This window comes from Elephas maximus, chromosome 24 (assembly GCF_024166365.1).
Source record: "Elephas maximus indicus isolate mEleMax1 chromosome 24, mEleMax1 primary haplotype, whole genome shotgun sequence".
NCBI classification, from domain to species: Eukaryota; Metazoa; Chordata; class Mammalia; order Proboscidea; family Elephantidae; genus Elephas; species Elephas maximus.
In genome coordinates this window covers 28,572,833-28,588,929 of record NC_064842.1, presented here as the reverse complement: position 1 = coordinate 28,588,929, position 16,097 = coordinate 28,572,833, and the positions used below count along the sequence as shown (strand labels likewise).

The following is a 16,097-nucleotide window of genomic DNA, read 5'->3' as shown; positions in this document are numbered from 1 at the left end:
AGGGAACACAACAAAGAACCCCTGAGGGAGCAGGAGAGCAGTGGGATGCTGACCTCAAATTCTCATAAAAAGATCAGACTTAACGGTCTGACTGAAACTAGAAGGATCGCAGAGGTCATGGTCTCCAGACCTTCTGTTAGCCCAAGACAGGAACCATTCCCAGAGCCAAATCTTCAGACGGGTTGGACTGGGCTATGGGATAGAAAATGATAATTCTACCAAATGTTTTAAGAAGAATTAACATCAACTCTTCCATATATTAGAAAAGGAGGGAGCTTCCCAATTCATTCTATGAAACTGTATTACCCTGATACCAAAATCAGACAAAGACAGTACAAAAAATAAAAACTACAGACCAAGATCCCTCGCGAATGTAGAGAGAAATTCTTAACAAAATATTAGCAAATAGAATGCAGTAATATATAAAAAGAATTACACATTAGACCAGGTGGGGTTTATTCCAGGGTTGCGAGACTGGTTCATTATTTGAAAATCAATCAATGTAATTATCATATTAATAGGATTAAGAAGAAAAAAAAAATCACATGATTGCATCAATGGATGCAGAAAAAGCATTTGACAAAAATTCATGATAAAAACTATCAGAAAAATAGGCATAGAGGGAGAATTTCCTTAATTTGATACAATAACATCATACTTAATAGTAAGAAACTGAACGCTTTTCATGCTAAGATTGGGAATAAGACAAGGATATCTGTTCTTACCACTCTTACTGAACACAGTGCTGAAAGTTAAAGCCACTGAAATAAGGCAAGAAAATGAAATAGAGGACGTACAAATCAGAAAGGAAGAAATAAAACTGCCTCTATTTGCAGACGACACGAATTACACTGTAGAAAATCCCGAGGAACCTATAAAATAACTTCTGGAACCAAATAACTGAGTTCAGCAAGATTGAAGGATACAAGATAAACATATAAAAATCAATTGTCTTTGTATATATTAATAATGACACCAAAATTAAAAATGCAGTATCATTTACAATCGTGGAAAAACATGAAATATTTAGGTTTAAATCTAACAAGACATGTATAAGACTTGGTAGCTGAATAAAAACTACACAATACTGATGAAAGAAATCAAAGAAAATTTAAATAAATTGAAAGCCATGCCATATTCATAGGGTGGAAGACTCAACATAGTAAAGATGTCAGTTCTCCCTAAATTAATATACACATTTAATGTTAATGCAATTCCTATCAAAATTCTGGAAAAATCTTTGTAGATATAGACAAGATTATTCTAAAATTTACATGGAAAGGCAAAGGAACTAGAATACTTAAAATAATTTTGAAAAAGAATAAAGTGGGAGGATCAGTCTACCCAACATAAAGACTTATCATATAGCTAAAGTTAGCTATATAAGACTCTTGGTATTGGTGAAGGAATAGACACATAGATAAATGGAACAGAAGAGAGAACCCAGAGATAGATCAACACAAAATATGACCAAATTATTCCTGAAAAAGGTACAAAAGCAATTCAATGGAGGAAAGATATCTTTTAACAAATAGTGCTGGTGCAAATGGACTTACACAGAGGAAAAAAACCCAAAAAAACCTCAACTTAAGTTTCATATCTTATACAAAAATTACTTAAAATGGGTTATGGACTTAAAGGTAAAACGTAAAACTTAAAAATAGAAAAAATTCTTTAGGATTTAAGGCCAGGCTAAGAGTTCTTAGACACCAAAAGCACAATCCATAAAAGGAAAACTAATATATTGGACTTCACGAAAATTAACAATTTTTAGCTGGTTGAGTGGACACAGGAAACCTGGGGTAGAAAGGGAGAGTGTGCTGTCACATTATAGAGATTGCAACTAGTGTTACATAGCAATATGTATATAAATTTTTGTATGAGAAATTAACTTGAGCTGTAAGCTTTCACCCAAAGCACAATAAAAAACAACAACAACAACAACAATGAACAACTTTTGCTCCATGTAACACTTTGTTAAGGGAATGTACAAATGGCAAATACCATTGCCATCAAGTCGATTCCAACTCACAGTGACCCTATAGGAAAAGTACAACTGCTCCATAGGGTTTCAAAGGCTGTAATCTTTACAGAAGTAGACTGCCACATTTTTCTCTTGCGGAGTGCTGGTGGGTTGGAACCGAGAACCTTTTGGTCAGCAGCCAAGCACTTTAACCACACTGCACCACCAAGGCTCTTTCAAATGGCAAATAAGAACATGAAAAGATGTTCAACATCATTTGCCTTCAGGGAAATGGAAATTTAAACCACGATGAGCTATCACTACACACCTATGACGATGTCCGAATTAAAGAATAACAACACCAAATATTGCTGAGAATGTGAAGACACTGGATCACTCGTGCCTTGGTGGGAATGTAAAATGGCAAGGCAGCTCTGGAAAAGTCTGGCAGTTTCTTAAAAAGCTAAACATGCAACTATCATACAACCCAGTAATGGTACTCCTAGGGATTTATCCTTGAAAAATGAAGAATTATATTAACACAAAAGCCTGTACGCAAATGTTCATATCATCTTTATTTGTAATAGCCTCAAACTGGAAAACAACCCAGATGTACTTTAAAGGATGAACGGTTAAATAAACTGGTGGATACAAACCATGGAATACTACCCAGCAATAAAAAAGGAAAAATCTATTTTTATTTTTTTTTTATTGATACAAGCAACGACCTGGATGAGTCTCCAGAGAATAATACTGAATAAAAAAAGCCAATCCTGAAAGAATACATATGGCATGTTTCCATTTACATAACATTCTGGAAATGATAAATTTATAGAAATGTAGAACAGATGAGAGGTTGCCAAGGTTTAAGGAGTGGGTGGGGATAGGAGGGAAGTGTATGTGTGCCTATAAAAGGGCAACATATAAGGGACTCCTTGTGGTGATGGAATTGCTCTTTATCTTGACTGTATCAATGTCAGTATGCTCGTAGTGATAGGTACTTACTATAGTTACCACTGAGGAGCACTGGATAAGGGTACAAGGTATCTCTGCATTGTTTTTTAACAACTACGTGTGATTCTACAATTATCTCAAAATAAAAGTTTAATTAAAAAAAAGAAAAATGGAAGTGCTATACTGTTTCAAACTCAATGGTCAATCTAGGCCAGCATTTAACACATTAAAAAGTGGACTTTTAACCAAGGGTATCAGTTCCAAATACGAAATTCCTTTAACAGTTTAGACCTTAAAAAATGAAAAATGATGCTGTTTACAAATTTGAAACCTAATCAATTCCTTCTGAAGTCATTTCCCTTTTAAGCCGAGATCTGAAGAAGGAACTCATTCTGTAGTCCTACCTTGATAAATGATCCTGTTAACTGCTAAAACGAGGAGCCTCTGCAGTCGCTGGGCCAGCTCTGTTTCAGTTGCCTGGACAGGGTTCTCCTGGCTCATTCTCCGTTGCATCATCATATGAAGCTCGTCACTTGCCACTGAACGCATTTTTATCAGGAGAGACTCAGTTTGAGCAAGAGAAAATTTTCGAGGACCTTCAAGCATATAAATTATCAAATGCCAGTGTTAACAAAGGAGGAGTCCACAATTTCATCAAGGGAACTATTTTTGCTCCAACTGTTTGATTATCAGACCACTGAAAGACCCTTACTTAACACAAAGTTAATTTATACAAGGAAAAGAGAGTAATTAAGAAAAAGTGATGTTTTTCCCTTTTTGAAGAAGTGCAACAGTACTTTTGACAAGTCGTAAAGAAGTCGTAAAGCTAGTGACAATGCTTAACAGGACAGATTTCATTTGGCAAAGTCAGAGTTTTCTGCAAAACTCAAAATATTAGATAAGCTTAAGTAGTTCAGGAGGTTTTACTGTTTCACTTCCTTGTATCCGAAATCATCAACAGATTTTTAAAGCACCCATGTTTTAGCCAGAACATTCTAATTTTGGGATAATTACCACCGTCAAACTTTCTAAAGTACTTTTGAAAAGGGTATATAGTGACAAACAAAATCAGTCAAATGAAAGTGAAGAGATCAGAAAGATGAACATAATTCCAGTGATTTGTTATTAAAACAATTTGGGACATACACAACATTTGGAATTCAATCCTACAGAAGCATTCCCTGAGAAATGTGGCCTCAGGCTGAACAGGGAGGAGTGGCATTCCTGCACCATTACTGCACCTGCTCCAGGAGGTAATTCATAGGTAGCGGATCCAGGAGAAAACGAGGGGGATGAATCCTGATTTAACAGACTGAAGGAGACGTGCATTGGAAGCTGACCACAGGAACCAAAATGACGTCTTGGTAGATGAAGATTATTGGAACCCTGCATTGGACCTGAATCTTTGTTTTAAATTGTGAAAACATATTATCAATTTCCATAAACAGCCTCTATAAAATTTACTTACATATGACTAAATTTTGATAAGAGGTTTTAATGACTCATCCTGCAAGACATTTAGGTATTTTAATAGCATTTTAGATCGTCCAGTATTTTAATCAGTACCTTTAATCAGTTAATGTATTTTGGTGGGTAGAGTCACTTTTGAGGCAAAAAAGGAACAAATAAAAAGAAACCAATGGATACTGTTCAAGAACAACATTGTCAGACTATGTCCTTAGTTTAGATAGATTCTTCTTATGTAAAAACCTACAGCTTTTATGCTGTAAAACCAGTTGGTCACCATAAACAATTACAAAGCAACAACTTAACATATAAAGTGGTATTTTGTAAGCTGGATTCACAAAGACACAGTTTAAATAAGAGAAGTATTTAAAACAGAAAGAAGTGGTAGGGGAGACTGGTTGGGAGATGGGTCCTAAGGGATCTGACAGACCTGGAGTGGGTGGCTGTGGTATAGCACACAAAGGGAGGGGTGAAGGGTCCCCATTTCAGCAGTTCCTAACTGTGGGCCTCAGTGGATCTGTACAACGAAGACTGCGTGGCTTTTAAGGCTTTTTAAGACTGCGTGGCTTTTAAGGCTTTTTAAGACTGCGTGGCTTTTAAGGCTTTTTAATCAAGCTTGAAATTTATGGGATTCTGTAAGTCTTATATAGTTCATAGCAGTTGCATTTACTTAGATAGGGTGAAAAATACAAGCCCAACTACAATAACAGGCTAGAGGAGTCAGAAAAAAAGGAAGAGTGGTCTAGTAGAAAAGCCCATGATTGGTTTTAAAATGACTCAAACAAACAAAAAATGAACAACAAACGTGGAGCTATGCAGGACTCCGAGGATCAAGGTAATAAAAATGCTAGTATCTAAAGAAAGAGATGGGATGGTAGACTTGGAAAAATCACAGACCAAACAGAAAACAGCAAGATGGCTACTGGGTTAGCTAAGGCACAAGCTCATTGGAAATTAAATCAGGGATCTACTATGGAAGCAAGGAAGGAATGGACGTGTGAACATCAACAAGAACGAAACAGCAGGATTTTGTGAAAGTAGTAAAGGTATATTTTCCTATGTCATTAGAAGGTGAATCCCATCTAAGCTATGACAGACTCTATAATAAATCCTGCAAAAAGGTGGTTCAAAAGTCATTTTTCGGCATGTAGGAAGCTGAGCATGGTAAAGAATAGACTTCTACCCAGGACAAAGGTGAGGTAACAACTGGGAGGACAGCTGAAGAGGGGAAACTGTGCTTAGATATTAAATTAGGAAGGACATATAGAGGAAATGAGTTTGGCTATATGGAATACTTCAGAAATTTTATTCAGCATTAATTTTTATTTAGCAAAATTTAAACTAAGCTACCACAAAATAGTGCATATTTAATAGCTTTTCTCTATGGATGAGTTTTTTCACATGATTTTAAAATTTGGCACAGCACTCAACACAGTGAAGTAGCTTAACATAGATAGGCTGGGATTTAAGAGACTTTAAGACCATAGGGGTGATTAAACTTCAAACAATTTGTCAACTGATCTATGTTTGGAGATATTTAAGAAACACACACACATATACATTTGTAAGTGTATGTGTGTATATATATATACCCAAGCCATGGTATTTTTAATCACCTCATATGCATGTGAAAGCTGGACAATGAATAAGGAAGACTGAAGAATTGATGCCTTTGAATTATGGTGTTGGTGAAGAATATTTGATATGCCATGGACTGCCAGAAGAACAAACAAATCTGTCTTGGAAGAAGTACAGCCAGAGTGCCCCTCGGAGGTGAGAATGGCAAGACTTAGTCTCATGTACTTTGGACGTATTATCAGGAGGGACCAGTCCCTGGAGAAGGACATCATGTTTGGTAAGGTAGTTTGGTAAGGGTCAGTGAAAAAGAAGACCCTTGATTAGACGGACTGACACAGCAGCTGCAACACTGGGCTCAGACACAGCAATGATTATGAGGATGGTGCGGGACTGGACAGTGTTTCATTCTGTTGTACGCAGGGTTGCTGTATGTTGGAACTGACTTGGCGGCACCTAACAACATATATACATACGTGTACGTGTATATATATATGTGTGTGTGTGTGTGTGTGTATGTATGTATAAAGCATATATATATGTAATGTGTGTATATATATATCCACTACAGATACATAGGAAACCCTGGTGGCGTAGTGGTTAAGTGCTACGACTGCCTACCAAAAGGTCGGCAGTTCAAGTCCAACAGGTGCTCCTTGGAAACTCTATGGGGCAGTTCTACTCTGCCCTGTAGGGTCGCTATGAGTCGGAATCGACTCCACAGCACTGGGTTTGGTTTTTTATAGATACATACACATTTATGTATATGTAAGCACATGCACATGTAAGTACACATGCATGTGTGTGCGTGTGTATGTGTTTGTTATCTTTCAGGATTATGTGTATATAAAGGTTATAGCAGATTTTGTGAAAAAAATAAGGGAACCTGACAATATTAATACTTACTATTGGATAATACATACTAATTTACAGTAAGCCTGATGTCACTTGCATTCTAACCATACCCAAGCTACCATCATCTCCTTCCTTGTCATGTAATAGCAGTAGTACTGGACTCCCACTACCTTTCTTGCTCACCTCTAACCTATTCTCACACAGAAGCCAGAGTGATCTTTATAAAATAAAAATCTAATTATATCATGCCTCCTACCAAAAAACCTTTGATGACTTCTCGTTAGGATAAAATCTAAATTCTTTAACATGGCCTGTATCATTATATATGGACTGGCCCGTGCCATCCTCTACAGCATCATCTGGCATCGCTCTTTCATCAAGTACTATACTCTAGCTGAATGGCTTTCCTTCAGTTTTCTGAACAAAAAGGCTAATCTTTTCCCACCTCAGGACCTTCACTCAAGCCACTAACTCTTCCTCTTGCTAGCTCCCTTCTTATCCTTTATGTCTATATTGAAATCTCAGTTCCTCAGAGACTTCCCCTAACTCCTGATGTAAATCACGTTGTCCTATTACAATCTCTAGTCCCACCTCTATGGTTCCCACTATTCTATTAGCTACACAAGGGCAGAAACTGTATCTGTTTTTTTCTTCAGTGTACCTCCAACACTTAGCACTGTGCTTGGCACATGGTAGAATGCTCAAGAAATAACTAAATGAGAACAACACTGAAAAGAAAGCAGCAGAATAGCTTCCTCTGGGAGGAAAATGCTCTTAAAACTTATAGCTTAATGTTTTACTTTAAGAAATATTTAAAAATGTGAGTGGCATCATAATACAGGAAAGTAAAGCCACCTTCCATTTATAATCATTAAAATATTATTTCAGTACTCACCAGCAATGGTCTTCTGCTTTTGAAACATTGTATGATGGGGAGCAGAAGGTAACTGGAAGGAATTGGTAAGGTTTTCAGAGTCCTGATTTGCAGTGGTCCTTATAAACTCAATAGCAGCCTGCAGAACTCTAAACTGTAGTGCAACAGCCATAGCTAAAAACAGAAGACAGAGACTGCTTTCAAGCCATGGGTTGTTAAGTTTTTAAATTAAACTTATTTTTATATTCATGTAATATCTAATTGCCAGTAATATTTTATTAATTTAAAAACATTGATGTAAAAATTTTGGTAAACATGGGTTCTTGAGGATAGTAAACATTGTAACACTGTCTTTAAAAGCAACTTTATAGCAAATTTCTGGGTGGCCACTATGCAAAATTCAATGAAAAAATTGTTCCGTGCCATCAAGTCGATTTTGACTTAGCAAAGAACTGCCCCACAGGGTTTCCAAGTAGCAGCTGGCAGATTCGAACTGTTGACCTTTTGGTTAGCAGCAAGCTCTTAACCACTGTGCAACTAGGACTCCATTGGAAAAATACTGGCTCATAAATTTATTTCATTGTATTAAATCAAGGCATCACTTTTTCTATTTTTGCCACTTAAAAAGGCTTCTTTTTAAAGCCAATAGATATGATCACAAAATTAAAGTGAACATCTTCAGTGAAAGAGTTTCCAAGAATAAAAAGATTAGGTTTAAATAACATGTCTGGCTACTATAAAACTCCCCCTAAACTCATAAAAAATAAATCTTACTTTGTGTCCTCTTGTTCTTGCTGTTTTGAAGATATCCAAGCAGTACAATAAGGTCTTCAATAACCCTAAAATACTGTGAGCCTGAGGAACTGCAAGCATGAATTGTAACCGCTATGAAAAGTTGTTGTATATCACAAGCAAGCAATTTGTATTCATTCAAAGGAATGCTAAAGATAACAAAAGAAAAAAAAAAAAATAGAACATTTTTAAGAAAAAGAACAAATAATTTAAGACAAGGACAACTGGGTTTAAATTCCTGTGCTACCAGCATCCATTAATTAATGCATGCATCCATTCATTTAATATTTATTTGTGCTTACTCTATGCTGGATTATTTTATATTATTATATAATACGGTATTGCATGCTAGAATTAGAAATAAGACACTTTTGACTTCTGTCAGAAAGTGTATACTATAGTCTCGCAGAGGACCAGATGAGTAAAGATATAGCTATAAACAGTAAATGGTGGTAAGTGTTACAATAAAGATTAACATGGGCAGGTTCCTAGTCCACACTAAGGGTTAAGGTTGTGTGGGTGTCAACAGAACACCGAGAAGACTTCTCAGAGAAGGTAAATTTGAAAAATTAATCTATCTCACTGAACCTCATTTTATAAATTATAATTATTTTAATGATTGAAAATATGCTTAATAAATACTAAATAAATATGAATTTGTTCCTTCAGTTCCTCAGTTGGAGTCCTGGTGGCGCAGTGGTTAAGACCTTGGCTACTAACCAAAAGGTTAGCAGTTCGAACCCTCCAGCTGCTCCACTGGAGAAAGATGTGGCAGTCTGCTTCCGTAAAGATTTATAGCCTTGGAAACTCTGACACAGTTCTACTCTGTCATATAGGGTCGCTTTGAGTCAGAATTGACTCCACGGGTTTGGTTTGGTGGGTTTGGGTCCCTCAATTTTTAACTCTTATAATCTTCCTCAGTGTGTGATATTAGGCCTAAACACTCCTATCCATTTACTTTTTCCAAATCAAGCAAGGGTTAGAACTGTTTGTCTTTGGCCAACTGATAGAGTAGTACATGGGGACATTCAGTAAATACAATTAAAAAAAAATCACCTTCAGAATGAGCCTGTGGACACCCTCCTAAGTTCTATCAACTTCATGCACTGTGTTGTAATCAAGACTGTTTTGAGGAAATATACTTCTCATTTCTTTGTATTACCCATATGCCTAACACACAGGCCCTAAATAACATGTGCTCAATAAAACTTGAGTCCTCCTTTGGCCTAGAGAGTCACTAAGGATATGCTCTGCCCTTTCTGAAAAATACAGAAAATACTTAATGTTTTAGTGTGAACAAGAGAGGGCTTCGCATATTCTTGCTCTGGAGATTTATGTTTTAACATCATGGTAATAAAAATGTTCTACTATATATCATAAATTCAGACACCAAATCTAAATAAAATCTAAATAAAAAATCTAATCTAACATATTTTTTAAACATGTTAATCAATTTGGTGGGAACTACTTGCCAATGTGGCTTCTGGCTATTAGAAATTAATTTATGGTAGTAGACAATCATATAGTATGTTAATTGTAGGATAGCATGGTGAGTTCAAAATGCAGTCTTTTGAAGGGAGAACAATTCAATCTCAAGTTGTCTCCTATTTACTGGCTGTGTGATTTTCAATGAATTACCCTCTCTCTCTAATCCTCAATTTCCAATTCCTGGTGGGGACAATAATAGTACTTTGGATTGTTGTGCAAATATGATGCAAACAAAACTATGTGCCTGGCAAGTGCTCTAGATTGGTTAGCTCTCATTTTTATCTTAACATCAGCATTTTTATTTATTTATCTAACTGTACTTTAGATAAAGTTTTACAAAGCAAATTAGTTTCTCATTAAACAATTAATACACATATTGTTTTGTGGCACTGGTTGCCAACCCCACAACATGTCAACACTTTCTGCTTCTCAACCTTGGGTTTCCCAATACCAGCTTTCCTGTCCCCTCCTGCCTTCTAGTCCTTGCCCCTGGCTGGTGTGCCCATTTAGTCTCGTTTTGTTTTATTAACATCAGCATATTTTATAATGGTATGGTGAAAGGTTGGTAAATATATTTGAGGGCAATTAAATTTATTTTACTTATCTTCAATCTCTAAACATCTAAACATAAAAATAGGTCATATAAAAACACCTTCTTTTTAACCAAGCTTTGTTGAAAATGATAACGATACTTTTGCCAAAGTGATTTAATCTAATCAATTTCGTGGGAAAGAAGTTCTTTGGAAGTATTTTTAAAAACCAGATGTTTTAATGCAACCTATTACTAAGGCTTTTTTAAATTATTTATTAGGATACAATTTAAATAATAATTGAAAACTTACCTCTTTTCTAATCCATTCAGGGCTGCTACTGTGTTACACAACACATAGAGAAGACCATTATCCAACAACAGATCTGCTACCTTAGAACAAGAATTTAAAATTTGGAGAAGAAGTAAAAGAGCATTATGCAATAGTATGTTGTCATATAGAGAGGTCTCTATTAGTCCCAGAATTGGAATGACAGACCACTTCTGAAAAAGTCCCATGTTTTTCACATCTTCCAGATCAAACCTATAATAAATAATACACAGTTAAGAATACATTAGTAAGCAAGCAGCCACAAAATAAGGAAAAGTGATTACAACTATGGCAGGCTTTTTTTTTTTTTTAACCTGATTTTGAAGCTATAAGAAAGAAATTTGGGGAACAAGAGCTCTTAACTTTTTTTTTATATTACAAAATGTAAAAAATTAAAAGCTGTTGCTAAGAGTCCTTCCCAAGACACACACACAAACATTCAGATAAAACACTTTGTATACACTTTCATACGGTTAAGTGGCTCACTTTAATTCATCATTAAGTGTCCAAAGACTCTAGGTTAAGAACCCCTGCTTTAGGGGCTATATAATAGGTATTCAGGAAAATTATTATTTTTCTTTTTTACATAGTATTTAAGAGACAGTGAACTAGCGAAAGAGGCCTAGCAAAAGGAATGACTCTTGAGTTCTTGTCCCACTACTGTTTGCCTCCATGATGAAAGGAAATCATTTAAGCATTTTGCCCCTCATTTTCTTTACCTGTCAAGTATGGGTAATGATACTTGACCTATTTTTTCTCAAGACTGCTTTGAGAATCAAATGAGGTAATATAGAACTGCTTTGGAAAACCAAAAGTTGTATGTTATTAAAAAGTACTGGTACTGGAATTACCAAAATAAACAAGTAAATTTCCTGAGGGTCTAAATTTACCTACTACAATAAAGAGACATTTTTCTCTGCTCTGTCATAGACAAAAATAACAGTTTAACTTTTCTGCCAAACTTTCGGTTTGGGAGAAGATACTCTTTTATTATCATACTAATTTGCTAATCCTTCAGCATTACACTGCGGTCAAATCTCACTGATCGCTACATCCAGAAATTCCAGGGCAGTGATTCCAGTGACCACTCTTCTCCAGGATAACCCACGGCCTTCGAGAGGAGTGAGGAGCTCCTCTGGGGACCACTCACGCCATCTGTCACTGAGACTGCACAAGCCACGTTTCTTTCTCGTTAACCCCATGTTAATAAACCACTGTTGAGTGGATTCTAACTTATGGCAGCCACATGTTAATATTATATGTCAAATCTTTTTTTTCATTTAATACAGAATTAATTTGTTTCTGGTTTCTAGCTAATGAATGAAATACAAAGGAGGAAGTTATACGAGAAAGAATATCATATTGGAAATAATTGATTCATCTGGAAAATTACTTTCAACAGATTTTCCCCCCTAAAGGTGACCAAATAATTTTAGGAATGAGTTCACTAAATTTTACATTTAAGATTTAAAACGAAGAGAAGAAGAAAACGAAAGATCCCCAATTATGGTGGAGGGCAGGACACACTTACTCTTCATCAAGGCCAATACGACGACCAAAGAACATTTCAATGAAGCATTCTAACAATTCTTGAGTTCCCCGATGAAGGTATAGCTGGTTGGCTAACAAGGAAAAGCCCCGATTCTTCAGAAATTTATCTTTTTGTTCCTTAGATGCTCTATTAAAATATGCATCTAATAGCTAAAGAAAAAAAAGTAAGACAATTTAGATAACGTAATTCAGATTTACTGTTATGTATTCAAACCAGCCAATGTGCCATACTTGTAAATTAATTTCACTATGCATAGATATGCATAGAAAACTCAAAAGAAAATGCCACCACCAAAGAAAAACAAAAATGACTTTATTTTGGAGATCTGTTGCCATGGAGTCAATTCCGACTCATAGTGACTCTATTGGACAGAGTAGAACTGCCCCATAGAGTTTCCAAGGAGTGCCTGCTGGATTGGAACCGCTGACCTTTTGGTTAGCAGCCATAGCTTTTAACCAGTTGATATGTGTGCATAATTCTGAAGGAAAAAAAATCAGGCAATAGCTGTAAGCTGTACTATGATCTCTCTGTAAGCCTATATACACAGAGCCTGAAGCTCTATTTCTAGATTTTTTGACATTATTTATCCTGAGCACAGGCTTGGATTTCCACTCTCTTCTATCACCATAAACGCAGTATGTCTAGAATTAAACTACTTACTTTTCTTTCCAAAACTACTTCTTTCATAGTTTCTAACTTAGAAGATGGTAGTAAGTTTTGAAGGCTAAACTCACTTTTGACTTTTCTCTTCCTGATAACCCACATTTAATCATGTAGGTAACTCTCCTCCATTCCGGTAAACGTCTCTGAAATCTGTCTCATCCTTTGACTTCTCACTACCCTAGACCAGGAACTCACGATTTCTCACCTGGACTACGACATTAGCCTGCTAACACAAAATACTTCAGTTTCTCTCTCCCCTGCAATCAGTCCCTCACAATGGTAACTGAGTATCTATCCTAAAATATACACCTATTTACTAGTCTTCTCAAAAGCTTTCTAAGTTCATAGCATGATACAAAATATACCTTTAGCATGAATCTTCGCTGTTTCCCCCATCAGAATTAATTGCTTCTCCTATGTTCCCATTCTCCTTTATTAATACAGCCATTGTAGCACTCAGCACAGAATTGCTCACATCTTACTCAGCTGGGCATGTGTCTCTCTCCAACTAGACTATAAGCCCTTTGAATGTAGGGACTTGTGTTACTCTTCTTTATATCCCATATAACTAACCCAGAGTTTTGCACGTGGAATGGGAGCTCAATAAATACTGAGCTGAAGTGCAAGTGATTAAACTGAATCCCACAACCAAACTAAAAAAAAAAACCTTTAAAAGACCATCTCAATATTGGGTTGTTTTCTGATGGAAACCATGTGCACCCCACATTCATTCATTCAACGATGTCCTTAGTATCTATCAGGTATTAGACAGAAGATGCCTACTCTCACGGAGCTTATATTTCAGTGTGGGAGATTAAAAAAACAAGTACACAGACAAATTGACAAGACAATTATAATAAATAAACAGGATGCTATGACAAAATAAATGAGAAGCAGGGCCAGTGGAAAACTTTTTTGATAAGGTGATCAGGGATGGCCTCTCTTAAAAGGTGACATCTAAGCTGAAATCCGAACTAAATGTCTAAGATTTGATACTGCACTGCAGGGAAGTATTTCCAATGAACTACTTGTTCCTCATAATTTTTGCAAAACAGACATACTAAGTGGCAAAATATGTGAAAAAAATGCACTGATATAAGTCAATATACAGAGAGGAATTTAAAATTGGATGATAATATATATAAAAATATGAAATATGAATAATGAACTATATTAGTTCATTAACCTTAATTATAAAATAAAGCTCTAGGTACATCTTAACACATATATTCAAATTTTAAATTACACATACATTTATTTTTCTAAGTTCAAACAACATTTATCTAGTATTTGCCCTTACTTTAATAACTCCTTGTTGTATAGCAGGTGATGGGTGGTTAACAAGGACTAAGAGTATATCTGCCTGAATGAGCTTGTCCATCACATCTTCGAGCATAACATCAGGCAGGATAAGAAGAACTCCACTTAGGAGGTTATATAATCCACAGCAGATAGGTACCAAGCAGTCTTCAGTTACACTAAATCAGAGACCAACAACGTCTTATTAACACAATATCAGGGAGAACACTATATGATATTACCTTAAGAACTGTGATGAGTAGTAATACGCACAGTTTTAACATGTGAAACAAATATTCATAAGATTTAAGAAATTTTTTTCTGGTATAACTGTGATTAACAAATTTACCATCAATCTGTATCACTGATATTTTTGAGGCACATAGTCTACTGAACACTACTCTGGTCTATGTCTATGCTGTCTAATACAGCAGTCACTAACCACATATGGCAAAGCTAATGAAAATAAACAAAAATTCAGTTCTTCAGATGCCTTAGCCACATCTCAAGTGCTCAATAGCCATTTGTGGTATTGCACGGCAGATAGATATAGAACATGTCTATCATCACAGACAGTGCTACTCAAAATGCTATTGGAACAATAGCAAATTTTATAAGTTTCCAAACTAAAGAATTTTTCTCTAATAATCATAATGAATTAAACAAAGCACAAGTGTTTTTTTTTTCTTTAACAGCTATTTATGGCTCAGCCTTTGGCTAAATACGGAATCCAACATTATCTAGTATTAAAATAAAGTGAAATGCATCTTTCTCTTTGTTATTAATGTATGTTGTTGTTGTTAGGTGCCATCGAGTCAGTTCCGAGTAATAGCGACCCTATGTACAACAGAATGAAACACTGCCCAGTCCTACGCCATTCTCACAATCGTTGTTATGCTTGAGTCCATTGTTGCAGCCACTGTGTCAATCCATTAATATACATGCTGTACTGTAAAAAGTGAGGTAATAAAGATATTTCTAGAAATGTTGAGATTCTTCAAAGAAATAGTACAAAAAAAGGTGGGAAGGAGGAATCCAAAACCACATGCGTACCTGTGAGCATTTGCAGTTCGGTTGTAGTTCCGCTCATAACCAAGAGAAACGGCAAAGTTTTCCCAATCATCAGTGCTCCTATCAACAAGACTTGGCCAACGGCCAACAGCTGCAGATCCATTCTGCGAGGGAAAAGCTAACCCTAGGCTTGCAACAGTGCTGTGGCTTTGCTGGAATGAGGCAAGCCCCTTTAGGAAATCAGGTCGGCGTGGGCAGGACTCATCCCCAGGACTGTCATCGTCTGATCTGCGTTCTGATCCCATCTCTTTATGATCTACTTTGACCACTGGAAACACCAATTTTCCTTTTGGGACACCATTGACAGAGGTTTGGGCTGAAAGGACAGCTTCCATTTCACAAACAGTTTTTGCAGACTCACAGCTACTGATGAATGCATCCTCTTTGCCTTTTTTCAGCATCTCAGAACTCCCCAGAGGATTCCATTTCTCTGGTGGGGTAGCAACATAATTACCTGCAATATTTTGTAACTTGTCAATACTACAATCCAAACTTGTGGTCAGTTTTTGTGGCTGCTTTAATGGTGAAGAAGTAGGAAATGCTGGTAGGCTTCTAGAACGCAGTATGTGAGCAGTCATACGTTGTGGAGTAATGCTGGAGGAATTGTTTCCTAATTAGAATAGAGAGAAAAATGTTACCTAAAAATCTATTAAGTGGGACCACCATCAGTCACCACCACAGCAG

At 36.2% G+C, this 16,097-nt stretch overlaps 1 protein-coding gene across 6 annotated transcripts in view; it reads right to left on the bottom strand.

The window, feature by feature from the left end:
* Nucleotides 1-16,097, bottom strand: part of LYST (lysosomal trafficking regulator) — a 211,994-nt gene that overhangs the window by 85,554 nt on the left and 110,343 nt on the right. For 5 of the 6 annotated variants that reach the window (XM_049868668.1, XM_049868670.1, XM_049868672.1 and 2 more), the window contains exons 23-30: nt 15,396-16,023; nt 14,344-14,521; nt 12,360-12,529; nt 10,811-11,041; nt 8,463-8,629; nt 7,710-7,862; nt 4,159-4,320; nt 3,322-3,513 (exon numbers count right to left, since the gene is read on the bottom strand). In XM_049868668.1, coding sequence (XP_049724625.1) covers nt 3,322-3,513; nt 4,159-4,320; nt 7,710-7,862; nt 8,463-8,629; nt 10,811-11,041; nt 12,360-12,529; nt 14,344-14,521; nt 15,396-16,023 — 1,881 coding nt within the window. The remainder of the gene's footprint in view (nt 1-3,321; nt 3,514-4,158; nt 4,321-7,709; nt 7,863-8,462; nt 8,630-10,810; nt 11,042-12,359; nt 12,530-14,343; nt 14,522-15,395; nt 16,024-16,097) is intronic. The other variant, XM_049868673.1, reaches the window with a different exon arrangement.